The sequence below is a fragment of the Gambusia affinis genome, linkage group LG15 (assembly GCF_019740435.1).
Source record: "Gambusia affinis linkage group LG15, SWU_Gaff_1.0, whole genome shotgun sequence".
NCBI lineage: Eukaryota > Metazoa > Chordata > Actinopteri > Cyprinodontiformes > Poeciliidae > Gambusia > Gambusia affinis.
Genome location: NC_057882.1, coordinates 19428636 through 19456232, shown reverse-complemented (window position 1 = coordinate 19456232; position 27597 = coordinate 19428636). Strand labels below are relative to the sequence as shown.

Below are 27597 nucleotides of genomic sequence, written 5' to 3'. Positions count from 1 at the left end.
CTCTGAATTCCATATGAAGAGCCGCAAAGCGAGTGAGAAATAAGAATTTAGGCTGCACTCAGAGCCTGGAAGATCACGTAAGAAAGGTGGGTCAGAGCCCGACCAGGAGAGAGACCAGGGCAGTGACTGCAGCTTGGACGGAGCCGGGAGAGACTCCGAGTTGAGCTGTGTGTCAGTACAAAGCGGCGGCGGAGGAGGAGTTTCAATGGAAACTTTCTCAAAAAAGAAACGTGAAGAAAAGGAATCTGTCAGCAGAGGCAGAGTGAGTCCAAACGTGAGTCCAGAGGAGGCGAGTTTCTTGTTGTCAGCACTAACAATGGTGCACTTATGTGACAGCAGAGCTGAGGAAAAGAGAAGCAGTGGTGGCACTGCAGCCCAGGGGAACGACAGCAGAGATCCCAGTGAGTACAGGAACGTGTATCGGTGAGGACATGTGTCACAGGGAGTCTTTGGTAAGCAGAAGTGACACAAGCTTCCATTTGGTTTAAAACAGATTGTGATGGGACTGTTGCTGGAAATCTTACTCACTAACAGGCAGTTGTTTTCATAGAGGTGAGACTTCTTTTTGGTGCTCCATCACCTCCGAGGTCCTGATCGCTGAAAATGTGTTCACACTTTTCTTTTTTACATGACGCTACAGAAACCTTGACGTATTTCATTGGGATTTTATGCACACAAAGACATTCATAGCTCTGAAGCGAAAGGGGAAGGATACATTGTTTTCAAAAATGTAAAAAATGAACGTGTGGACTGCGTACCGTACATAATTATGTTTCCTTTTTGTGTAAAAAAGAAAAAAACCTAGTAAAAAATTCATGCTTAATTTTCTTTTCCCTTTATTTCTGTATTTCGGTTCCACTTCACGCCTGAGCACTACTTTGTGTTGGTCACATAAAGGCTCTATAAAACACATTGAAGTTTTTGATTGTATAGTACAAAAAAAAGAAAAGTTCAAAGGATATTAATGCATTTGAAAGGCACTGACTGTATATTTACGGTTTATTATAGCTTTGGAAAAAGGGAGAAAATGTACGTTTTTCAAAAGCAAATTGATTTCAGATGCTTGCGTGTGCAGGTGTGTGTGCGTGTGTGTGTGGGCGTGTGTGGGGGTATGTGGGGCTGTGTGCGTGTGTGTGTGTGTGTGCGTTTCTTGAGTTTTCAGCTGAGGATTGCGTTTTCTCCCTAAACACTATCTGTCAGCAGCAGCAGGGTGGGTTGCACACATTTTGCAGAGCTTTAGCATGGAAATCCTACAGTAATAGAAAATATCAAAAGAAAAACAGAGCAAAGCTCATAAATAATATTTCCGCAGTTTATGAAGAAATACTAGAGCAAGCGGAATCTGCTAAGGAGGTATAATGTCCCATTAAGAGAAGATGGAGAAATAGAGCCATACCAGACAAATCCATTCCAGTTGCCTTCAAGACGTTAGCATAAAAAGGAGGAAACAATAACTTCTTAGTCTTAGTGAGGATTATGGCTCTTTAAATGTACACCGGGGTAAAAGTAAGGAGAAGTAAAATAAGCAGCTACATAAAAAACTCTGATCATTATAAAACCTTTTGTGATGCTGATTATCATTTATGAAACACAAAATGTAACTTCATATTCAGAGGCTATAAAAATAAAGGTTTATTATATTTAATTCCAGACATTGTTGACTGTTCTGGTTGTGGCAAAACATTGTTTTTTTGACTTCAGTATTTCTAGGACTTTTCATAAACTTTGTTATTCTCACTGATATCCTGCCATTCATATGACCTGCTTATAGATAATCATGCAAGTCTTTTGAGTGCTTAAATTTTGTCACAGATTATCAAGCTGCTGGTGGCAGAATCATGCTGTGGGGATGCTTTTCTTCAGCAGGGGTAGGGAGAACTAAACAGGGTGGTGTTACAGTAGATGGAGCTAAATACTCCGTCTAAATGTACGGCAAGAGCTACAGTGGAACGGTGCAGATCTCATCATGTTCATGTATTAGAATGGCCCAGTCAAAGTCCAAGGCTGAGCAAAATTGAGAATGTTGAAAGCTGATGTTCAAACTGATACCTGCTATTCAGTCTGATAGACTTGGGACTGAGAGGTATTTAGCAAAGAAGACCATCTCTCTGCCTTTAGATGTGTAAAGCTGGTGGAAACAACAGGAAAGACTTCAATTTGTTTCTGATTGCTTCTCCCCAGTCGGCCATGAACTCAAGTTTGGTCTCCAGAGGTTATTTGAGATTTTCTGTCTGTCATGGGATTGTTGACGAGTATAGTCAGTCTGTTTGTGATGTGCAGCTCGACATCAAACCTGTTATGACTAAGATTTTTATTTTTTATTTTTTACTGACGTGTGCAATTTCTCAGGTTTGAAAATCAGCTGAATTTTGCCATGTGAAGGAGGCTGGCAAGGAGGCTGAATGTGCACTCCACACTTTTGGGGATTTTTACTAGTAAAAAAAAAAAATCTTCCTTCTACTTCATACTTGTCCAACTCTTTGTTTGAGTATATTGCCTAAAAAAATCTGTGAAGCCTTTAGTTGCAGCGTGACGAAACACAACAACAAAAATAGATTTCTGTAGTTTCGCAAAACTCTAAATGCAACTTCAATATTTTTTCTCTCTCTACAGCGTACACCCTCGGCTTGAAATGAATATAATTTGGCTCTGCGAGGAGCTGCTTTGGGACAACGCTCTCCAAGTCCATTGAGCTTCCTCTTCAGATAACAACTCACCGTTTCAGGAGGCAGAGCGCTGCCGCAGAACAGAGGAGGAGAAGGAATACAGGACGGAGGAGTCAGTGAGGTGGCTGTGCTGCAGACAGACAACAGCAAGTGTTTCTGTCTTGTCAGAGGTGATCAATGTCTGTGAGCTGGCACGGAAAGGCAGAGAGAGAGAGAGAGAGAGAGAAGGCTGGAGCTCTATTGTCTAGACTGCAGAGTGACAGCTCAGGCCTCCTGCCTGAGCAAAAAGGGTCTGAGCGCCGGCCGATCTGAAGGGCTGAATAGGGTTAAATTGACTGCGACACAGGGGACAGATGGCCCTGTCCTCTGGAGAAGCCGGCATGGGGTAGAGAGGAGAGACACATGAGGAAAATATAATAGGGGGGAGAAAAAGAAAAGGAAAAAAAAAAACAACTAGGCACACTGTTGGGGATTTTGCTTCATCCTTTTCCAATGAACTCCTGCAGATAAGCTCCTCTTGCAGCTGTTCATGCAAAGAGGTCGAGTTAGAAAAGGTTGCAACTCCACAGCGTAACCACAGGGCAAAATGTCAAGCTCCAGCAGTATGAAGGCTGATTGGAATAATAACAGTGTCGGTACGCTCGGCGTGGGAGGCCGTGTCGCTCCTCGTACGCCGGATGTGCAGCAAGCCCTGAGCCCGGCTGACACTCACCAGGGGTTACAGCGAGGTAACAGTTTACTCCAGCTCACGCCCACTGGGCAACATAACCAACCCAGACAGGCTTACACAATGCACTGTGGTTATGAGGCAAGGTAATGGCATTTCAGTCACTGCAGGACATTTCTGTTTGCTCTACCTCCAGGTTGTTTCTCAAGCTTGAAAACCAGAGCCTTTTTCAGCAATTTTTTTTTCTACTAACAAAAAGTAGTGGAGCATAACTCCCCAGTGTATTTACAGCAACAGTTCCAGTGCCTGTTCTTGGTATTTTGTGTGGTAATCTGACACCAAGTAGTGCGTAATGATAAAATGGTGGAAGGATAAAGACACATTGCTTTCAAAAATAATATAAGAAAATTTAAAAACCCGTGGCATCTACTTGCAGTCAGCCTCTCTCTCATGCCTCTTTCTGAGTTACCTCTGCAGTCATAGGCTATCTCTGTAGCTAAAGGCTACAGGTGTCTTTGTAGTTATCTCTATAGGCCACAGAGATAGCTAACCGACCCCACTCTTCTTCTACTGCCCTCCAATTTGCATTATTTGCTGTTGAGTATGTTCTCTCCGAGTGCTTTTCTTCATAGAAGCTGTATCTGCTATTGAACCATAATTTGATTCAGGTTTGATGAACCAGCAAAGAACTAAAACCTGCAGGACTGACATTAGACTATTGCTCTAACACACTAGAGCTCTAATGTTCCCCACAATTCATTCTACTTGACATCCATCCTCCCTCTAATCAACGTTTCAGTCTGCCACCGCCTTGTTTCACGTTCATAACGTTGGTCTATCACATACATTTCCAACAAATTATACCTTTGTATGTCTTTGGTTGCAATGTGACAAATGTAAAAAGTTTCCACGGCATCAATGTTTCTTAAAGGTACAGTACACAAAATGAAACTAGCTAATAGATCCGTAAAGATGGTAGATTTCCCGAACGTCAATCTCCTCAGGAAAATCTCACTAGCTGTTCGGGTACAAGGTGTATTTAAATGAAATCACATTTTAAAGAAAATTCCCAGCATAATTCATGTGGTTCTAATGATTGTTGTAAAGATTTCCCATGATTCTGTGGAACATCTCTAATTTTTATAATTGTAGCCTATAGTATGGTTGGACTTGAACGTCGCCGACGCCTGTGAGTGTATCAGTAGGAGACCTGTCTGTTGGGCAGGCGGCAGGTAGACGGTTCGCTGATCTTGGTGCTGAAACACGCTTCGAACTCAACGCGGACGTCACGCATAATAATAACTCGCGGAAAATTTATGAAGCGCATTAAGTGAAGACGACCATATATGATCATAGGCCATGAATCAGGCGACCAGTCAAACGACAAAAAATAAAATAAATAAATAAAATAAAAACTTTATTTGCAGGAATAAAGAGGGTTCACGGTAGAGCTGCAGTGCAGGATGCTGGACTCGGTTCTCCTGTCTGCACAGTGGAGGAGCTGTGACGCGTTTACATCACCAATGTAAATGAGCCTGAGCTCCAACCCCCACCCCCCTCCTCCTGTTCCTCTTCCTCCTCCTCCCCATCGCCTCCTCTTCCTCCACAGCAGACACACAAAACACACGCACACACACTCTCGCATTCTGCCTGCCGCGGCAGCCTTTTCAGGGCGACAGAGAGCAGCGCTGGCTCGTCCGCTCTCAGAGTCCCTGTGTGTTTGTGTGTGTGTGTGTGAGAGAGAGAGAGAGAGAGAGAGAGAGAGAGAGAGAGAGAGATGGAGACCTTGCATAACAGCGGCTGTGGGAAATACTAAACAGCCCAGCGGACCTTCACATGCAGGACAACAAAGCCGTGCGAGAGGAGCGATCGGAAGGTAAGCTGAGACCTTAATGGTGGAAGGGGAGAGAGAGAGAGAGAGAGAGAGAGAGAGACAGAGAGGGGCTTAAGATGGAAGACCTTGGCTTCTTCAACGACTGATGCGTGCTCACTCCCTCAAGTGATCTGTCTGTCCTCCTGCGCCATGTGTCATCAAATCTTAATCTAATTCTTTTTTCTTTTTCTTTTTTTGCATGAGTTTGGTCTGTTTCATTAGCGCATAAAATCAAGAGTTGAGCACAACTTGGACATCCGGACTCGATCGTCGTGCAAACTGTTGCTTCTGTTAGGGGCTGTTATTCTCGGGAACACCGCCTCACCCCCTCTCTCCCTTCTGTCCCCTCTCCTCTCCTCTCTCCCCCATCGTTCTGTCGGGAGAGCCCCGGTTAGGAAAAGTGGATGTGAAGGACATAATGACGTGTGACGGCCACCAGCCCGACCAGCGGGGGTTCACTTCACCGCTCCCCTCCTCACGGTGTCAGGATGCACGAAACGCTGCTTGCTGCGACCACCGGTTCTGATCGAGTCTCGGCGCCGCTTCTCCATGTGTGTTTTTGTGTGTGTGTCGCTCATCGCATTTATATTTATCGCTGTCAGGATGAGAGTTGATCTGGGCGCTGCTATGATAATCCCCCCCGTCATACCCCCCTTTCATAAGCGCCCGTAAAGCACACAGTTTTTATCACTGCAGGGGTTTATATATATATATATATATATATATATATATATATATATATATATATATATATATATATATATATATATATATATATATATATATATATATATATATATTCACTGTGCGGGGAACATCACGCATATATTCTTGCAGCCAGGGTAGGAAAGTGACATTTCTCACTACAGAAGCGCATATTATGACGTTTCGGTGAAGAGATTTTATTTGTAAGCTGAATAATCATGGAGCACAAGTTGATTTTTTTCCCTTTCTATTTCAAGAACAAATGGAAAAATCTAAATCATCTGGATGTTGATAAATGTATCATCAACACTGATAAAGAAGGATCAGGCGTAACTCTGTGACCCCTGACGGTCCACTGTGGTGTCAGGTACCAATATTTGTACCATCCTTCTAAGCAATGGTTTGCTTCTGTTAGAACTATTAAGAGCAGTACCTGCAGTAGATAACAGTAGATGACCGTTTTTGCCCTGAGTCGAGCTACATCAGTTTCAACATCATTTAGAATGTTACCTTTTGAATAAAGATGGCTTTTGATAAACATCTGCTACAGGAGAATTGTCATTTTAAAAAGTATTTTACTGCTGTTCTGTGAGTTTTAAGATAAAGACGAACATAAACATTTTGGAAAAATAAGATGGATGCATTATTCTCTTTAAGGGATGCTGACATTTGTGGAAAATTATGCAAATAAAATGACAAAAAAAATTGATCTAAGAGAGTATCATTGGTTCTTTTGCTGTTATTCATTTGTGAAAATGCAGTAGAATTACATCTTGGGGGAAAAACAATTGCTTGCTTGTTTATATCAATGTTCTCTGAGACCAAAGTGGACCTCTACCATTTTAAACCAATTCTATAGTCTCAAACATGTTAAAAATGTTTATATAAATAACATTTTATGAGTATTTAATGTTCGTGGGAATATGCCTTGATACTGACCAATGCAGACAAGAAACCCCAAAATGAGCTGCAGCTTTGGAAATGCAGCAGTCAAATCATCAGCAACATTCATGGTTGTTGCTAAACCTGTGCAAATGCCTCTACTTGCTAAGCTTTGTGCTTCTATCATAACGTTGACTTCCTGCTAATAAGTGCCACAATAAAGAGATAGTCACTTTACCTAAAATGTTCAGAATGTTATCATTCACTTGTGTTTTTCCCATTTTCAGTCTATCGCCCTAATTTGTGTCTTTCTCCCCATCATTTTCAGGATCTTTCTGTATTCATAAATCCCACCTTTTTTTATTTCAACACATCCATGCTCCCACTGCTGCTGCTGCTGCTGTTGGCAACAACATGGACCAACATAGACACACAAGCTCCAACTCTCTGCAAAATTTTGGAGTCCTCCTCCGGATCTTCTCGGTCAACCATTTAATGGCCTTTGACTGAAGTGGGAGGCAGTGAACTGAGCAGGTATGGCGGTGCCCCTCAGCAAGCTGCACTGCCTCTTGAAGAGAGCCCAGATGCTGCTGCTCTGCCTGGGCATCGCCTACCTGATGGCAGGCAGCATCCTCCTCCTGCAGCGCTCCACCATCCGGGCGGCTCAGCCCAACCCCCCCAGCCTTCCACCCCTGCTGTCTCTCGTCGCGCCTCCCGCTGCCCTCGGGACGGCGGGCATGGGCATGAGAGCGCGTTCCAGATGGGCCGCCATTCAGGCCGTGTCCAGCGGGGGAGTCAAAGCGTCGCGAAGCTGGTCCGGCTCCCGCGGGCTGGGGGTCCAACACTTCCACCGCCGCTGGTTTCACAGTCTGCTGCCAGAGAGTCCGGAGCAGAAAGTGTCTCAGCACAGGAGCAGCAGACACAAAGGTAAGGGGGGAAGGTGGAATATGCTGATGGAGTTATGCCTGTAAACAGCGCATCTCCGTGTGAAAACTGTACTTTCTGGGGGGTTTTCTGGTCTGTCATTAAACATCACTGTTTGTGTGGGCTGTTGAGAAGCTGTGGATGAACTTTGGTCAACAGGCAACAACTTAGCTGATTGAAGTTTAACAGTAACATCACGGTCAACATCATGACACCCATCCAGCTCTGCCAATTTCAGTTGAAATCCATCCTAATAAGTTTAGGGTCATTGGTTGTATCTGATCTGATTCAAAAGCTAAGAATGGAAAAGTAGAAATGCACCAATCAGAGAGTTTGTACTTGCCTTTTTTTAAGCACAAATATTTTAATACCAATTTTAGTTGATTCAAACCTTGACCTAGTTGCACTACCATGTGGTGTGTTCCCTGGTCATCCATTCATTATCAATACTCACCTGTCCAATAAGGGTTAAGGGGCGATTGGTGCCTATCTCTAATGGTCATTGGGTTGTCATAGGACAACTCCGAGACCCGCATGATAAACAATTATATACACATGCACACACACGCAAACTTGAAGCCAAGGGCAATTTGAGAGACCAGTTACAGAAAGGTTTTGTTTTGTCTCATTCTGGTCACCGATTCATTTCTCAGGCTTATTCCCATCTCTTGAAGGCATGAATGAGACAGACTATGTGTTTAGAGAAAATGAGTGAAGAGCTGACCCAATTTTGCTACAGAAGCAGACATCAAGCATTCAATGGCGGAAAAACATATTGTCTCCAAAACGTTTAACTGACTGACCAGCTTCTCACAAATGCAAAGCAAAGTGAATGATTTCTCATGAATGATAGAAACAAACAGATCTGGTCAGTTCTAGATCAGAATTTGAATATATACATATATATTGCCAATTCAGTTATTCTCTGGTTCTCTTCTGTTCTGAAATTCTGCCCCTTTGTGTATGTGGCTTTCAGTGCCTTTGTGTGAGTCAACTCAAGCGCATTTATTTTTTCTTTTTTTTTTTGTCATTTAAACTCACACAGAAAGAAAGCGCAGCACGTCTGCTGTCTGACATACAGCTGCAGAAGGCTGACGATCTGGGCTGGTGTTTTCGCCGGTGAATTATGTATGAAAAAAGGGACACATACAAGTGTTTTATATATTCGGTAATGTACCTTCTTATCTCAGATAGCCAGGAGCTGAGGAATTATACTCAGTACAATGCTCACAGAGCACTCACAGCAGATTTCATTCAACATGTATGAAAGAGATGAGCGTGACCCCAGAACAGTCAGAAGAGCTTCATTATAGATTCATGTGACATTTTACGTGTGGTGCCCCAGATCTCGTAGACGACAGAAAGAGCTCAACGGCCCTCTCAGAACCAGAGGAGGAAAAGCTTCTGCAAGCCAAAGCAGTACACAGAAAAAAAAAGGGGGAAAAATGGATACCAGTGAGGATTAAAGCAATAGAATCCAAGCATGTGCTCTTTGCTAAGTAGACTTAAAATATTTTGGCATGCTTTCAGATTTTCTCCAATCCATTACAGTGCTTATCACTGCTTGTACCATTTTGTTCAAATGTTAAGAGCAAAAGGAGTTTGCTCTGGTGGAACATTTGCCTTTCTGTCTCATTCTTTAAAAGAGGCACACTTAATCCTTTCTTAAAACGGAAACAGAATGTGATTGCTCAATCGCTAAGCGAGTTAATACTGATGAAAAATGTTGCAGGCAGGAATTGTATCAGTTTCAAAAGCGGCTGTCTGGCAAAAGCTCTGTTTTGGAAGCATAGAGAACAGAGGAGGTGGGAGAGTCGATATAAAATATCAATATCGATCCCAAGTCGGTATCAGAATCAAATCAATACTAGTGTGGTAAAATGGATGCTTAAGTTTCAGATTCCCTTTGGAAATATATTTTACTATTGTATTGCAGTTTCTATAATATTTCTAAAAAGAACTTGTTTTGATATACTCTCAAATGCAAGTTGATTTGGCGTATTAAGGAAAAACGCAAAACACACAAATTGGTCATGATTTTCTATTGTTTATCTCGCTGATATGTTATCAAAGTATTTTTTTAGACATCTGCCAACTTCGTTCAAATTCTGTGCTGGGTTTTAACTAAACAATTCAAAGAAAAAAAAACACCAAACCACCTGACAATTAGAATTCTTATGATCAATCTTCAATAATAAAAGTATCGGTATCAGTATCGGTATCAGTATTGGTATCGGCGATACTGGTCCACTTTATAGCTGGTATGAGACAATTTTTTTTTTATTTACAGTTTATTTTACCAGCATAAACACCCATTTTTTTTCAAGGGAGTCCTCGCTAAGAGGCAGCAACAAATACATCACAAAAAAATGCAATCAATCAATACCAAACTCTGCAGTATCGTACGCCTCTGGTGAGCAGAGAAGGAAGTAGTGAAGGTCTGTGGTGCCAACAGTCCTGTAAGGGTTCAGCCTGAAGCCGAGGTACAATCATTCGTGATGTTGCAAAATAAAGTATGCAACAGCAATAAACGGTGCATTTAATCAGTTTTTCCAGGAAGCTTAGAATCCATGGCCGAGAAAATGAATTGCTTTTTTGATAGAGATGTGACAAAGGTATGTGTGATAATCTTTGTGAACAGTAAAAATAACAGCTGGAAGCCTCAGTAAGAATACAGTTCATGCCACTATAGTGAGTCAGCAACCTGACAATCGAGGTGTTGTTTCTTAGCATAAAGTTGTTCTCTTGAAAATGCTTTCTACCCTGGTTTTTACATTTGTGTGCTCTTTCTAAATATGACACATGTGCTCACATCCACTTTATATGATGAAATTAAATCAGTAACTACTCCTCCTCGGTTACCTGCAGTTTCCTCAGTCTCTGATCAAAATAAACGTTTTGCATATCTGTTATGTTCATTACACCCATTTTGATCATTTGCTACGTTCTTAGAGCTAACAGAATAAAGCTTAGGATTGTTAACATTAAATAGGGAAGAACCGTTTATTTTCCCCAATCAACTTCTTTCATTTGGCAGATTAAATAATTGTACCTCGCCTTTATTGCAAGAGAAGAACAAAGCTGCTCTATGTGTTGTTTGGCAGGAACATCTCCCTCTTTGTCAGGTTATTTGTGCTTAATGGATGAAAATGGTGCAGCTTTGCTCTGTTTTTTTGTTGAGGGTCTGATTTTCTTTGGCTAGCTTAATTAAAATAAGTCAAAGTTGCCTATTCATCATGCAGCAGACAGTGTAGCTGCTGTGTAGCTTTAGAAGCCTATTGCATCCAAGTTGATTGTATAAGTCCATAATCTCAACTAATAATTGATGATATGTTATAGTTTACATTGGACACAAAAAGTAGTCTTTATGTTTTGCTGTTCAACAGCATGTAAAGCTGCTATATGTTGTCGCAAATGTAGAGTAGCGTTGTCACTTCTAGCCACTCATGATTATTCTAGAAGTCAATTTTTACTTTCTGCCATTACAATTTTTACTTTACTTCCATGTTTCTTTTCATGCAATAACAAGTAATGTTTCCATCTAGCAAAAGAACAAATCAGAACCAACGTGACAGAGTTGCTGCCATGACGAGCGGCGCAATTCTAGATCACCTACATAACAAATTGAAGCTCACCTTCATAATTAAACCTTGTACACAATGTTAACATATTTTCACCTACTGTTCCAAAAAGGCTCTGGGTCATGCTGTAAGGACACGTAGTGAGGTGAATACATGAGATAAGATTGTCTGGGACAACACTTATGAGCAGGTGTGAGCAGCAATTCATAAATCTGTCCCGCTGCATTTGAATCAGCCAGGGTAGATCATGAGAAATAGATTTACAAGTCATTTGCAAACCAACATGAACTTAAAAATTGCAGACCATTTTCCATATGCTGGAGATTAAATTGTAACTTGTTTCTATCAAGTGAGCTCAGCCCTGAGGCTTACAGAGCCTGTTCTGTTTGACCCGAAATAGCAACATAGTTTTGCAAAATTATTATTATTATTATTATTATTATTATTATTATTATTATTATTATTATTATTATTATTATTATTATTATTATTATTATTATTATTATTATTATTATTATTATTATTATTAATTTATTTTTTTTAAGTAGACTAAAACAGCCTGAGCGCTTGAACAATTTAATTCAGTTCAGTTTATTTGTATAGTGCCAAGTCACAAAAAATGTTGTCTCAAGGCAGTTTACACAACAAAATAATCAGTTCTATCACACGAATATTCCACCATGGTCCTAGTCATTAAACAGTACAGTATTAATTATTCAAAATAGATTAAATGTTTGTAAGAAAACAACATATTTTTTTTCAAATATTTATACTTAGAAGTCTAAAAGTGTCTGAAAACGTAGTGATCAAAAACTTTATGTACAGTCAAGGTAAAATGCAGGCATTGCTATGTGCAGACTATAGATCTTCCATTAGTTCTCAGTATTTCAAATGCCAATCAGGCTAAATTACAAGCAAAAACAGGAAACTGCTCCCAGTTTGTTAAATGTTAAGATATGTAGCTTTGGGCTCTGACAGCTAAGATTTGACGTTAAGGACGACTTGCTCGATCTAAAACACAAAATGACATGAATGACTTCCAGCTTTACATATGTTGTGTTGCAGCATCAAAGTTGTGTAATTAAGCTTTTCCTCACTTAGTGCTCATAATTCTCAGAGAAATAATTAGATGCAAAACCAGGAGGTTCATGAGGAACGCAGCCAAGCCTTAGCTGTCATTTAACAGCCCTCATCCATCCAACACAAATCTAGTTTTCCAAATCTCACATCTCGGGTCTCTGGACAAAAGCCCAAATATTTGAGCCTGGATAGATTTTTCAAGTGCTGTAAAAAATTCAGTTCAACCAAGTTGTCCAAAAGCTTGATTTGACTCCTTAACAATGACATTTAACCTAAAAAAAAATACTAGCCGAATGCCAGGTGAGGCAGTGGCATCATGCTGCGGGCTGTTTTACTTACTCCTGTTCATCATACTTACTAGATGGAATAATAAGTAAGTTTTCTATCTTTTCAACACAGTTGTATGGATATTGTATTGAGATTAAAAATCACTTTTGGGGCCAAGGTTTTATGGGGATCAGCTTTGAACAGCTCTTTTCAGGTCCTCCTACAAATTTTCTATGTGATTGAGGTCTGGGCTTTGACTGGTCCGCTCCAAAGCATTCACCTTGTCGTCTTCAAACAATTTCTATGTAGCTTTAGCTATAACAGTCTCACTAAAGTTTTTTTTTCTGTAATTCATCTATATGATCACATTTTAGCAAAGCTATCACAGATTGTTTAGTTCTTGGGTGAGCTAGCAGCTACTTAGCAATAGGTTCCCGTCTCATTCAACTTGATGACCTCGCACAGTTGGCAGAGGCATGAGTCTTTTTCCTCTGTCCTCCCATCATTAACTCCCTCCATCCAGTCCTGCAGGGACCGACTAAGCATAGCCATCTTTCTGAGTGTTTAAAAAAGCCGAGCAATGTCAGTCCTCCATGCAGTCATTTCTATCATGTCTATGAATTCAGGCTGCTTCCCTTCATTAGCCCTGAGCCCGCTACGCCTGGGGCTTCTCCCTCACTTTGATTAAAGAACTAACCTTCCCTTCTGGGCGGCTGAAGGGGATGGGAGGGGCTCTCACCTTGGGCAATGCCTCAAAACGCTCTTCGTTCGACTGATTATCGTAGCTACTTCTGTTTAATGTTGTCACACAGCGCTTCCTGACGGTCTCCACTGGTACTCTCCAGGGCCCACAGGCGACCGGCGACTCAGCTTTGCTCCAGCAGCCCCCGGCAGAATGGGCTTTAAAGAATGTCGGGCCCTGATTGAATCACTTATTCGATACGCCGACGGTTGACAGCCAGAGATTTCACGGCCCATAGCTTCCTCCCATCTTGTCTGCAAACCCTGCTGCATGTAGTTCATTCCAACACGTTCTAAAGGAGCAGTATCATGTATATTCCAGGCATACAGTGACATTTCATAGCACTATCAGCCAGCTTTGTTACCTTCAATTGTTATAAAAATGCTGCATTTATCAAAAATGACTTAAATGAAATATGATTTTGTAATTTAACGCCTTGAAATTGAACCTTTGTCTCTTTAAAAACTCCTGCTCTTTCTGAAACTCCGCCTTCAGGAAGTCATCAAAACAATGCTCCTCTATTTACCCTTTAACAATGTTTTTACTAGCTGTGCACTGAGAAGTAGCAGATCAGTTCCACCAAGTGTTTGCTAATTGCTTCTGGCTAGTCTAAAGGAGTGGGGGAGTCAAAGGGGAGTCGCTGTGCATTAAAGGCGGTGCTTGGTCCATCCAGGTGTTTTCCACAGCTGAATGGTTGCCACAGGCAATTAAAGGATTTCTCAGTCATTCATAACAGAATCAAGGCGACGCTCCAAGTATGTTTCTTTGAGAGAATAACATTATAACATGATACAAAGCTGAAAAAAGATTATTTTTTACCGAATATTGCCCTTTAAATCCACCTTTAAGCATTCGGTGACAGTCTAGTCTGTTGAAGAAAACTTCAACAGGAAGTCTCAGTTTCACTGAAATCTGTTGTTCTATGCAAGCTACATCCAGGGATTGTGATTTAAAGCAAAGAGCTCACCTGGAGGGTATGTTTCCATGCACTCTACGCAACAGAAACTCAATACAAATCCCTTCAGAATATATGGTTTGTGAAATAACTTTTAGGACAGAACTTAAAAATATACCAGATGTAGTCCTCAGGGAAAAATGTAATTGAAGTCTGAAGACAAAAGCAATGCATATGCTGCTCTGGTGACAGGAGCTGTTTTTTTTTTTCTTTCTTTTTCCCAAAGACTGCTTTTATGTGTCAGCCGAGTGGCAGATGATGCAGCAAAGATAACATCAAAGACCAAATTCAGGCGACGTTTTATACGCTGCCTTAATCTTGTCAGCGCATCGTATTAGCCTGACAAAGAACATTATTTGTTGCTGCTTTCTTTCTGCATGGGCAGCTTCTGTTCCAGGAAAAGTGTGCAGCTTCAAAATAATTTGAATTAAGAATAACTGGGAGGATGATTACCTCTTGTCAGTCATACATGACACAGATAATGCCAGTGTTAGGGCTGACAGTTATTATGATTGAGTGGAAACACAAAGGCTGCTTCGGCCCCCCAGCTCTGCAGTGCAGCTAACTGTGTGTTTTAGAGTGTGTGTTAGAGATAGGGGCTTGACTCTTAACTCAGGGGTCTGGGACTGAAACATTTTATAGCACAGTCAAGAAATTTGTTGCCTTCAGTTGGTACAAAAATGCTGTGTGTGGAGCTCTGGGAAACAATATAACAAACCACTTAAAATGATCAGTTTATCTGATTTGACTTTTTATAGGTTTATGTTTGAGTAAAATGAACATTGTTCCTTTATTCTATGAACCACTGACAACACGTTTCTAAAATGCCAAGCAAACATTTAGTATTTATTTACAAGAAATGAGAAATGCTCAAAATGACAAAAAAAATAAATAAATAGATGCAGTGCTTTCAGACCTCAAATAATGCAAAGAAAAAGCAAGTTCATATTCACTTAGAAATAACAACACTGATGTTTTAGCTCAGGAAGAATTCAGAAATCAACATTTGGCGGAATAACATTGAGGTTCTCAGTGGGGTTCAGAGCAGTGAGCTCTTCATTTCTTCCAGAGCTGTTTGTCAAAATAACTTTGATTTGACGCCTTGGAATTGGGCCTCTGTCTCTTTAAGAAGCTACTGCTCTTTCTGAAACTCTGCCTTCAGCCGATTATCACGTGCATTGCTCATGTGATGTGATGCAACAATGCTCCTCATCCATCCATCCATCCATCCATCCATCCATCCATTCTGTGTTTTCCTCTACTGTATCTCTTTTATCCTATTTTATCTGCTTACACGCACACGCTGCAGCTGATATAACCATGTTTTTTTGTGGCTGCCGCCACTAAGTAGGCTGCTCTTTAGGGAGGGTACAGATTGCAGAGAAGAATAAAAGCTAAACTCGCTACAGTCTTTGCCTCACTTGGTTGCATCCATAAGGTGAGCTAAATTTGGCCCCAGCGCTGGACGGTGAATGCAACCCTATATCTGTTCCATTTATAATGACATGTATGGGTTGTAACATTTGATCATTTTTCGGCATTAAATCCTGGTTTTATATTTAACCAAATCTCATTATTTCTCAAGGCAATTTACACTGAGGGGTTCTGGTCGAGTCCTGAAACTGGTTAACGGACATGGATGGTGCACAGAGACAAAAATTAATGAAATGCAACACAGCCATCTATCCATGAATGATTGGGTTGCCAAAGCAACAGGTCCAGGACACTGCTCTCTCTAAAAAAACATTCTGGAAGATTCTGATGTATTTCAAGGTAACAGAGGAAATAAAATTGGTGATGAAAGACTTGAGCCAAAGCTCTGAACAAGAGCCAAACGAGAATTTTAAAATGAGAAATAATGTAACCACTATTGCTTCCGATAGAAACTCAGTAATGGTTCATCTGGGGTTACACACGTTATATTTAGGTTCTATTTACTCAGAATGCACATATTAAGCTTGTTGAAATGCAGCGGCTCTGTGTAGGTTTGCTCTAGGAGAGCTTCAGTAATGAGCAAATTAAACAATTGTCCGTGTTTCTAAACTCTCGCATTATTAGTTTCCAGCAACAACCCTGAAAATGCACAGAAGCCATCATGTATGATTTCTCAAGAAAATACAATAAAGAAACTTTGCCTTATTTTAGCAAGCTAATGAAAAAACAAACGCATTATTTAAATAAAGGTTCGGAATTCATGGTACAACAACTCGATCTAAAGATAAATCCCATAATGAGTGAACGTGGAGGAGAGATGTTTCCTAATAGACGCTGCCTTTCTTCAGTCACACACGCTTAAAATACACAGAAATACACAGGCGTGTTTGTTTTTCAGCTCCTCACTAAGCAACACATGCAACAAGAGAGTACCGCCAGCCCATTCATTAACAACCTGCTGCCTTCAGCTTTTGGACAGCAGGGGGCATCGCTGAGCAGTCAAAGCATTAAAGAATTAAACCACTTTCCAACACAGCTGGAAAAAAAAGAAATGAAAAGGTGAAATCTCACTCGTTTTCACCATTAAATCATCTCAGGTTTTCACCTGTCTTCCTATAATTGGAATAAGATTACCCTAAAAAAGACATAAACTGTGGGACAACGGGACGTTAAAAACTGAATGATGACTCCGGTTGACTTTATAGATATCAGAGGCTACAGAGAGTTTTACTCCTGTTCATGTAACTGAGCTGAAATAAATGCTTGAGTCATCAACCGTCACTCGGACTCACAAGTCGGCTCTGCGGTCATTTTGTGGTTTGGAAACCAAAACATCTGGGGACAAATCTACAAATTGTTTTAACTTATTTCAACTAAACTCAGTTCAGTTCTGCCCGTTGTTGCAGGAGCATTTCTGTACTTTATAGCGTTTATTAGATTCCATTGCATGTTGAATTCAGGCTTTAGTTGTGAGGATGTGCAGAGAACCAGATAAAAATGGAGTAAAAAACAAACAAAACAAACAAAAAAAAAAAAGTCAGTTCCTTCTGACTGAGCTGTGTTTGCTTTTATTTTTGACCCATGCAGGAACCTACATGGGCTGCTTCCTGCATAACGCCAGCGATCGAGCCCTGGGCGGAACCATGCTTTATGACCTGCGCAAAATGACCAGCTCCCTGTGTCAGGACACCTGCTCGGAAAGGTAATCCCTGTGGAGGGGCCCACAGAGGGCCCGTTGTGTGAGGAAAGCTTTAGGATCCCTGTCTCCACCATGAATGGCCCCTGTGTCTCCAGCCAGGTGTCTGGGGGAATAAAAAAAAAAGAAACGACAGGGGTTGGGGGTGTTGGGCCGGCGGCTCGGTCTGTTACTGTGGGAAGCCTAATGAGCCGACCGCTGTGGTTAGAGAGAAGATATCAGTCTTTAGACATGCTTTTTCTGAAGCTCTGCTACTTTGACAATGAACCAGGGGGGTCAGCACGCGCGGCGCCCGCTTGGCCTTCAAAAAGACCTGGAGCCACCTTCAAGGGCAAAGTCGAGGAATGACCTCTGAATTATTAGCATTATTTTTCTAAGTCACAACAAAAAGCAGGAAAGCGGACTATAGAGCAGGGCATTCTGGGTAAATACAGCCAAAACACAAGAGTCTGACGCTAGAGGGAGAAGTGGCTCGTGACATTTGACCAAAGACACAAGAGCCACCAGAGGCCGCGCCATTTTCGCTTCATTTTTAAAAGGAAGCTGCGCTCTGTGTCTTCTTCAGAGGGTTTTGTGTCCTTTACTTCAGTGGTTCTTGGTGCAGCGCCCCCACATGTGAGGAGGTGAGCAGGTTTTTCTCTAAGAGTTGAGGTTTAAACTGCACCAGCTGAACAAATGTGATCAGTCTACCCGATTATCAGGTGTGAAAACACACATAGTCACGTTTCTGGCCAACCAACCCAGAGTCCGCAAATGGAGCGGTCAGGCTGTGTGTACCTGAGCGGGCCAATTACAGAGATGAACTAAAGTAAAAAAAAAAATAAAAAAAAATGGCAAGGCAATTTACAAGGAAGCAGATGAAAAGGTCAGTTTTCATGAGGGCTCTGCTTTCCCAAAGAGGAAGGATGAAAGTAGACCAAGGAGGATGAGTCACGGGCGCAGATCAGAGGTGACTGCAGCTCGTGCAGAAGAGGACATTATGCAGTCAGACGAGAACATGACCAGAAACACTGACAACCATCTCAGGGGATGTGATATATTTATTACAGGGACGTCTGAAATAAATGATAAGTGTGAAATCTTACCTAATGTTCTCCTGTGGGATGACTTTGCCTGAGGGGAAGAGTCTGAGGTTATGAAATGCCTTTGGCTAGGGAAATAACTGTGCTTCCATGCGTGTGTGTGTGTGTGTGTGTGGTTAGTGGATACCAGTTTGCAGGCCTGGAATACGGCGCTGAATGTCACTGTGGGAACCGGATCAGCAGCCTGCAGGCTCCAGAGGAGGACTGCAGCCTGGTGTGCCGGGGCGAGAGGGGGTCTCCCTGTGGCGGCGTGGGCCGTCTTTCCATTTACAAGGTGGAGGAGCAGCTGCCAGGTCACAGAAAATGTGAGTTAACTCCCCTCAAGGAGCGCAGCGCTCTGCTACTAATGCGGGCGAGAGCAGCAATAACAGGACCAGCTCCATTCTGAAGCTATAGGAAGGGATGCAAGCTGTTGACATGGAAACATACGCAGCACATCTGGTCTGAGAAATTCTGTTGGCTAGAAATTCTTCAGACATGCACAGCACAATGTCTGATTTTATTTCTCTATTCATGTCTATTGAGTCTGACATACTTATTGCAATCCTCATATTTCAAACTGTTAGTTTAAAATATATATTCTTTCATGCATGTTTGAGAAATTATTTCCTCCTGAGCACCTAATTCATACAAACCAGAACTGAATCTGTAAACCTTTTCTGATTTGGCCATATGTTTGGAATCATTTTCCTGTTGTTCTACCCCATGATTACCAATTTCCAGTTCTTCAGCAGATCTTGCATTTGAAGGAGAATCAAGCCCCCAGCATCACAGGTTCTCCTCCATGCTCCATAGTGGGCCATAGTTCTATGGCCCTTTCTACTGGGACAGTTCCAGTCCCAGTAGAAAACTACAAGTTGGTAAAATAGGTGAATAGATCCTGGAACTAAACTTTTAAACATTTAAATTTGCCAGTTGTTACACCACCAGGGATTTTGTTATTTTAAGCAACATATTATATTTTTCCCAACTAAGTAAATGTACGCACATTAATTGTTGGATTTTTTTCTGAATTTCTCAATGTGACATTATGCTGCTGCTGCAGTAAAGGAGGAATTTATTTTACGGCTTTCAGACATCTTTACCAGTGGGGCCAAGAAATTTGTCTGTCTGCATGCGCGCGTGCGCGTGTGTCTGTGTGTGTGCGTGTGTGTGTGTGTGTGGGGGGGGGGGGCGTGTGCGTGTGTGTGTGCTCTTTTTCAATTTTAATGTGTGTGTTTTTGATGTAGAGCTGGCACCATGACACAGGGTTTTGACGTCATGATGATTTTGTTTGTAGGGATTAAATCTGATTTAATTTCCCCGAGTTATGTCACACTGTTGCACAGGCAGCCAAGCATAAAGACCGATAATCTGACCTGGCATTTAAGCACGTGTTAAAGTCTTAGAGTGTGAGGGCTTAACTCAATATATGCCATTAACTGCACAATAATTAGCAATTTTACAACATCAAACACAGTTTGAAGTCAGCAATTATAACAAAAGGGGAATGTCTTTGCTACAGACTCAAAAAAAAGAGTCTTTTTCTCAAAGAATACATTCATAGCTGTGATTAAGCCGAAACTTTTAAAAAATATATTTGCATTTTGCAATTTAGATTAAAAAGAACCTTTGCCTGTAAATGTACTCTACCTAAAATTTGTCGAGTAGCAGAGTTTTAGCATGTTTTGGTTAAAATTCTGTAAAAAGTAAAAAGAAAAAGGGGGGGGAAGCACCTATAAAGTCCAATGAGACGTTTGCCCCAGAAACTAGATCAAAAATACTTGGTAAGATTTTGTGCTTTTGCAGTGAAGTCTTTATTGTAGTGTTTTACGACAGAACGGAAGAGGAAATTTTGAAATAATGGATGTTAATTTGCAAGCCACACTAAACAAATTCGTATTACAGCACAAAAAAACGATTGACGATTCCAGCTACTGTGACCCGATGAGAATGATCAAAAGCTGTCTGTATGAGCCGACCTGCCTTCTGCAGCTTAAAATCATGACCTTTTAAAACATCTATATTTTGAATCTGTTTTTCTAACATCCCAGCATGCACTGAGGCTGAAAATGTCCGCATTTTAACATTTTTATTTATTTTTTTTTACCCTGGCGGATAGGTGACAGGACCCTCCATCACTGCTCTGACAGTCATTATATGTGTCTGATGCACACCTGGGAGAGTCACGTTCCAGAAAGCTCTCCGCATTAGTGAGACGGCCGTCTGGGAGCTGTCATCAGGCCTCTCAGCTGCGGCTACAAATGCTGAAAGCATCAAGCTGCTGCAGTCTCTTTCTGAGCCACATTTGTAAGCGCAGTCATTGTAAATGCTGACTGCTTTTTCACAGTGATGTTCAAGAAACACACCGAAAACCTAAAAGTAAGACATCTGCGTGTGTGGCGCAGCCTGAGGACAAGATTAGAAATAGTCTGAGGTTCCCGTTTTTAAACCAACATTCTATTTATTCAGGTGAGCCGCTGATGATGATTTCTGTTTGCAGATAAATTAAATCAAATAGCTTGGCTCCCATCTTTGGGCTTTCAAGTCATTTCTAATTGTACCATTTACTTAAAAACAACATATGTATTTAAAAATAAAATAAAACAAATTGCAAAACAGTGTTTGTCTCCCAGAGACTGGCAACTTCCCATGGATGAATAAAGAAGTCTTTCAAACTGACTTCATGCTTTCTGAGTTTCATGTTCATTCCACAAAATGACTGGCTTTATTTCAGCTCAGTTCAAAGTTTATTATTGAAGCACATTAACAACAAGCTCAGCAAATCAAAGTTCTTCACAGCATCACAGATAGAAACAAGTTTATAAGGAAATGAGAAAAATAAGTTTTGATAATGAAATCGTCAATAAAACAACAAAGTGACAACCGAGATGTTCTCCTTTTTCACTTTCATTTCAGTTTCAGCAGATCCTTAATACCATTATAAAGTACAACATTTATGTTGAAGCCCATTTTGAACGCTCTGTAAATGACGAAGATCCAACTCTACACTGTAAAACATTTGAAGATGATTTAACTTGAAAATGAAGGTTCGCCTGTAAAGTCAACTAGAAAATTGCTTTGGTTTCTTATAACACGGGAAAAATATCTTGTTATAAATAAAACAATCTGCCAGTGGAACTAGCAGATTGACTTAAAACAATTAAGGAATCATTGGCTTAAAACAGATTATTATGTATCGCTGAAAAGTTACCTGTATGTTAGTTTTGTCTCATTTCAAGTGTACCGAGATATTTGGTCTAGAAACCAGACCAAATATATATCTATATATAGATATAGATCTATATTTGGTATATATAGATATAGATATATAATAAATAAATAAATATTTATTTATATATCTATATATAGATATAGATATATATTTGGTATATATAGATATATATGTATATCTATATATAGATATATATTTGGTAAGAGTTTGTGTGTATGTTTTTTTCTTTGTTTTTTTAAAGTGCCTCCATCCTGCCACCATCTTTAAGGAGCTAGCATGTTCACCACAGCATGATGCCACCACCATTTTTCTTGGTAGAGATGATTCGCTCAGAAGCATCTCTACCATTTTTATTTACACCACAATGGTGTATTATTTATTTATTTAATTAATTAATTAATTAATTTATTTATTTATTTTTCATTTTTATGGAAGATGTCTTCTTCCATGAAGGCTGAAAACTTTAATATTGAGCCTTTTTAACATTTTAAAGAGCATGTAGTTTTTCTTCCTCTTCATAATTGTTTAGTACTTCATCCTCTTTCCGAATAAAAAATGCATAAAGTACATAGAACAAAACATCCAATATAAATCTTTTATCAAAATGCGCATAGAATCGTGGTAAAATCATGAAGGTTTGTGGGGGGGTTATTGTGCGAAAATAGGGAAGAGTTTTTGCTGTGTGTGCTACTTCATGCCCCATGATTTAATCTTGCAATATTAGTTCCATAAAGACGTGCACTTCCTTCCTAACCCGGGCAAGGGCAACTGCTGTAAATAATCATAATCATAAACAGCGTTAGCATTCCCGATCGGAAGCTTCATTCTCTCCGGAGATCTGCAGCCGAGCTGTGAATGTGTTACACAGTCTCCAGAGATTCAGCCGACAGATTAGAATCTCCACTTCTTGTTTCTGAACGTCTGCTGACGGAATCTTGTCAGAGCGGGGGGAAAAAAACAAATTACCCTGTGAAGAGAAATTTCTATTTCAGCTTGTTGTCATTCAGCAACTCGTACACACAGCTATTCACTCCCTCCCCCCTCTTGTCGTGTGTTTCTGCTTCCCTCCAGTCAGAAACGTTCACCACCGCGGCTGCTTCAAGCTGACGAACGGCACCGTCGGCGCCTTCCCGATCCACTCCGTTCAGCCCAACCTCACCACTCAGTCCTGCATCGAGACGTGCACCGATAAGGTTGGCTTCCCGGCTCAGAAAGAGGGATAGGCTTGATGATTAATTTAGCGCACCCAGCAGTGGAACAGAGGAGGCCGGCTCAGAGGGCTGCCGGATCACATGTGGGAGAACACGGCTCTTTGAATTCTGCTGAATATTAAAGCTTTAATGTGCTTTTAATGAGAATCCTGAGTTCTGCTCTAAAAGCTTAGCGGCTGCAGCTCTGCTGAAAAACTGAAAAAAAGGGGGAGAGAAAAGCAGCGTGCTGTTGACAGCAACGTGATTAATTCTCGTGGTGTGGTGTGAGTGCAGGCATGCATAACCGGAGTGAGAAGAAGATCCCCGCAGCATCTCCGAGCCCCGGCACTGGAAGTTCTCACCTTCTGGAGCTGGAAGAGTGAGAAAACGTCATGAGAAAAAAATGAAGGGTGGATTGGAGATGTGATGAGACCGACAGGAACAGAAACAGTCAGAGGACGCAGCGTGGAGAATTCAGTGCCTCATATAAGTAGCTTCTCACTTTTTACCTGCAGACCAAATATCTGTTTGGGTCTCAACCAGCTGTAAACATTATTCCATGCAGCGTCGCTCACGTTCTGGTTAGATGGAGAATATCAGCATCCAAATTTTGCCAAAATGCTCTTTTGGATTTAGCTGTAGACTTTGACTGGGCCATTCCAACAAATAAATCTGACCCTGCTACTAGCTAGCTGTCTGCTATTCTATGTTGAGCTCTCTCCATCCTCCAATAACCTGCCAGCATCCCTACTGAACAAAAGCTTCATTCTGCCATCATTTTTTATTGTGATGATGGAGTTGTTGAGGTGATGTGTCACACAAAGAATCCTGTTTTTTGACAAAAACATTCAGCATCTGACCTCCGCTGTGGATCTCTGCTGCTCCTCCAGAGTGAACAGATTATTGCGCAGGCAGCTGCGCTTTGGTAGGTTGAGATATTGCTTTCAAACCCAACTCTGCTTAACGTTTCTCCACCGCTCCCTACTACTAGACAGAGATATGTGGGAATTTGCAGTTTGTGTTTTTTGTCAATTGAGCAACATGTGTTAATAATTTTACTGTGGTGTTTACATGACTTTTATTGTTTGTAGTGTAAATTATGTAGCGTACAATGTCCAAGACAAATTCTCCATTGGGGACAATAAATTACACATCTACATCTATCTATCTACCTATCTAATCTATCCTATCTATCTATCGATCGACTATGTTTGCCTTTGTACCAGTTTAAAGTGATCCGCTTCTGTGGGCCACCAGTTAAAATCCAAGCTGTACTTTTCATATTTTCAATTGTTGAAATGTATGTTTGTTTTATTTTTCGTCCACTCTTACAACATTCAAAGAAAAACCTGTAACATGACAGAATGTGGAAAAAATAAGAAAAAAACCCCATCAAGGTTTAAAAATTTGAGAAGTCATTTGTAATTGTGGATGTTTTCAGGAGCTCCCCCTGGCTGTGTTGAAGAGACCCCACTGTTTCTGCACCTGGACATCGTCTCTCTTCAACATCAACCAACAGGCGGACAAGCAGCGATGCGCCGACAGCAGCGTCCCAAACCGCACGGCAACATCCGGGTCCACGGCCCCGCCAGAGAGCGGCCACTACCAGGTGTATCACACTCCCGTCCTCGGTGAGAATCTCTCTTCCACGCATGTCGGGCAGCTGTAGGCGAGCAGAAGAAGAAGCTAAAACGTTTCTGTAGCGTAATAACTAGCCGAATGTTTTCTGCCCCCAGCCGTCCGCGTCGTCAGGGCTTTTTGCTGATCACGCCGCTCAGTGAAAGCTCAACCCTCTGTTTTATCTGAGGAGGATAGCCTGTGATAAAAGCAGTCCATACCGTGACTCTGTGTCTGAACCCTGTGTTGGTTTCTCTGGGGAACACCACTTAGTGAATGACAGAGTAGGAAATTACACTTGAAAGCCCCTTTTCCCTCTCCATATTTCCTGAAATCTCGACTCGGATCCATTTCAGAGCTCTCGCAGTCACGCTGCAGTTAGTGTCACACCAGCTTTTGTGCCTAAGTTGTCCTGGAAATGACTCCATTTTGGGCTCTCAGCTTCCTCGATGACTCTCATCTGCTGGGAACACAGCTGACAATTCGCCAAATAAAGGAAAATAACGTTTTCTTGCAGACTCCAGGTGCAAAGAGAGAATGTTTCTGCCTCAGAGATCCTCCTCCCTGGTGGCGCTCTCCAGTTTTCCGGGCGCAGGCAACACCTGGGTCCGACACCTGATTGAACTCGTGACCGGCTACTACACCGGCAGCTTCTACTTCGACGGCAGTCTCTACAACAGAGGTAGGAAAGAGGGCGGCTGAGGGAAACGGAGCAGCTGAAATGTTTCTCAGTCATGTTTTGTCAGATCGATTTTCTTCTTGGGTCCCAGGCTTCAAAGGGGAGAAGGATTACTGGAAGAGCGGCCGCAGCATCTGTGTGAAGACGCACGAAAGTGGCCAGAAAGAAATCGAGATGTTCGATTCTGCCATCTTGCTGATTCGAAACCCTTATCGCTCTCTAATAGCTGAATTCAACCGCAAGTGTGCCGGACATCTGGGCCACGCCACCGAGGCGCAGTGGGACAGCAAAGGTAATGGTGCGCCTCAAGGTCGAGTGCTTTACGGCTCTGCTGGAGGATTCTATTGTCACGCATTCCCTTTATTTACAGTGAGGCAAACTTTCACGGTCACACACACACATGCAATCTTGTTACCTTCTTAAGACCACCAAAAAACACCACCCTTTCTAGACATAATAGAAAAGTATGACAAGCTGTTCTAAAGTAGAAAAAAAATCCTATTTTTTTGTACTATTACTAAAAAGGTTTGTCACTACAATAGCCTGCTAGAGGAATCAGTATATTATTTGGTTTACACTATTAGTTTACTTTTAATAAACAGGTCATTCAGTGGAAACGATTTCACAGTCACACACACATCTTCTCTGAAGGGTTCTTTGCTCAGCAGGTCAAGGACATTTCTTTCTCAAAGAGTTCAAACAGAAGGTTTCTTCATCGTGTGAAACAAAGTCCTCCTCACCAATATTTCAGAGGTGCACAGACATTCAGAACCACTGAACACAGATCAACTACACACAACCGGTGTGCAGTTGACTGAACAGGTCAAAATTTGTCAGACAAAACAGATAAAAGCCAAACTAATGAGTTTGGGACTTCACCTATTTCCATTTTCCTGTCTGTCGTAAACTATAGAACAATAAACAACATAATATGTTTTAAGGACTTTTATCAGCAAGTCTTTATCAGCAGGTCTTAACAAGAACCTATGAAGTCCTGAATGATGATGACTTGTTTTAGTCTGCTTTGAAATCTCACAACAGTCTTCTGCATGTCCGGAGCCATGAGTGTGTGTGTGTGTGTGTGTGTGTGTGTATGGTTGACAATCATATTATTCTCTGCCTGCTAGGCTGAATAATTTTTATCTTTATAAAAGGTTTAGTCCCAAAAAAAGAGTTGAAATTGATATTAGGAGGAGTGATAATTTAATAACATGGTTGCTATTGATTAAAGTATTTTTGTGCATCAGCCAGCTTGTGTTCTGCTTCCTTTCTGCCTCTTCAAACAAACTGAAACTCAAACACCCACCCACTCAGTTCTGCCCACTCTCCAGGATAATTTCATCTCTGCTAATCACCAGACTTTGAGCTCTTTGTCTTTAAACAGTAATGTAAGAAGATCTTTTAGATGAAGGCACATTAAAATATGATCTAGTAATTACCAGGAAATAACCGCCTATCCTCCCTGCTTCTATCTGCAGAGTGGCCAGAATTTGTCTCCAGCTACGCCCCCTGGTGGGCCTCCCACGCTCTGAGCTGGCTGAAGTTTGGACAGCGCCTCCTGGTGGTGCACTACGAGGAGCTGCAGAGAGCCCTGTTCCCCCAGCTGCGACTGGTTGCTGCTTTCCTAAATGTCTCCATCACCGAGGAGAGGCTGCTGTGCGCGCAGAGCAACCAGGACGGCCACTTCAAGCGTCCCGGGGCCCAGCGGACCTCCTTTGACCCGTTCACTCCTGACATGAGGCGCATGATTGACTCCTTCATTCTCACGGTTGACCAGGCGCTTCAGAGCAGGAACTTTAGTGGTCTTCCACAGGAGTACCTCCCCAGATGATGGTGGGTAGACTCTGAAATGACTGAGTCACCCTTGGTCTGAAGAGACGAAGGTTTGCAGCTCGTGCTCAGCAGGAAGCAGGACTGGATCGGCTGATAAAAGTGGACCGAGTGACTCTTTGACAAGCCGGGTCACAAAACGAAACGAACAAAAACCATGACAGCTCACTGAGAAATCCAACGGAGAGTAGTTGTTGAAAAGTACAAGGCCTTGACCTTTTCACTCGAGAGAAGATTCGACATGAACTGTGGACCTGAAGAAGGGTCAGGGTAAGCAGAGTACCCCACTGCCAGCCTATGGATGTGCTCATCCAGGTTCAGCCCACATCCCCGCGTTCGCCAGCATATCCAGATATACTAACACACAGAGGAGAAAGACTGAATTTCCAGACAGAGGAAAAGGCCTCAGAAATGTCACATGTGATTGTACGGACTCTGTGGGAGACGAGATCGGCCGATCACAAACTGTGAATTTCTATGGAGATTTGATGTCATTAAAGATTTGAAGCGAGA

General features: G+C 41.7%; 1 protein-coding gene across 5 annotated transcripts; it reads left to right on the top strand.

Moving 5' to 3' along the window:
- Window positions 1–27597, top strand: wscd1b (WSC domain containing 1b). Of its 5 annotated transcripts, XM_044139606.1 has the most exons (11): window positions 1–262; window positions 340–452; window positions 2614–5209; window positions 7122–7720; window positions 17364–17478; window positions 18675–18859; window positions 22840–22961; window positions 24400–24589; window positions 25093–25257; window positions 25346–25546; window positions 26733–27597. In XM_044139606.1, exons 4-11 carry the CDS (start codon window positions 7330–7332, stop codon window positions 27083–27085), a joined length of 1722 nt encoding a protein of 573 aa, XP_043995541.1. In that variant the 5' UTR covers window positions 1–262; window positions 340–452; window positions 2614–5209; window positions 7122–7329; the 3' UTR covers window positions 27086–27597. The 5 variants fall into 5 exon arrangements, with proteins under 5 accessions (XP_043995541.1, XP_043995542.1, XP_043995538.1 ...); XM_044139607.1 differs by having other exon boundaries at window positions 1–401; XM_044139605.1 differs by lacking the exons at window positions 1–262; window positions 340–452; window positions 2614–5209 and adding exons at window positions 5602–5757; window positions 6169–6278.

Coding starts and splice junctions, on each gene's coding strand:
- wscd1b (XM_044139606.1), top strand. CDS start 7,330: ATGGCGGTGCCCCTCAGCAAGCTGCACTGCCTCTTGAAGAGAGCCCAG. Junction 24,590..25,092: donor GTATCACACTCCCGTCCTCG/GTGAGAATCTCT, acceptor GTTTTCTTGCAG/ACTCCAGGTGCAAAGAGAGA. Junction 25,547..26,732: donor GGCGCAGTGGGACAGCAAAG/GTAATGGTGCGC, acceptor TTCTATCTGCAG/AGTGGCCAGAATTTGTCTCC.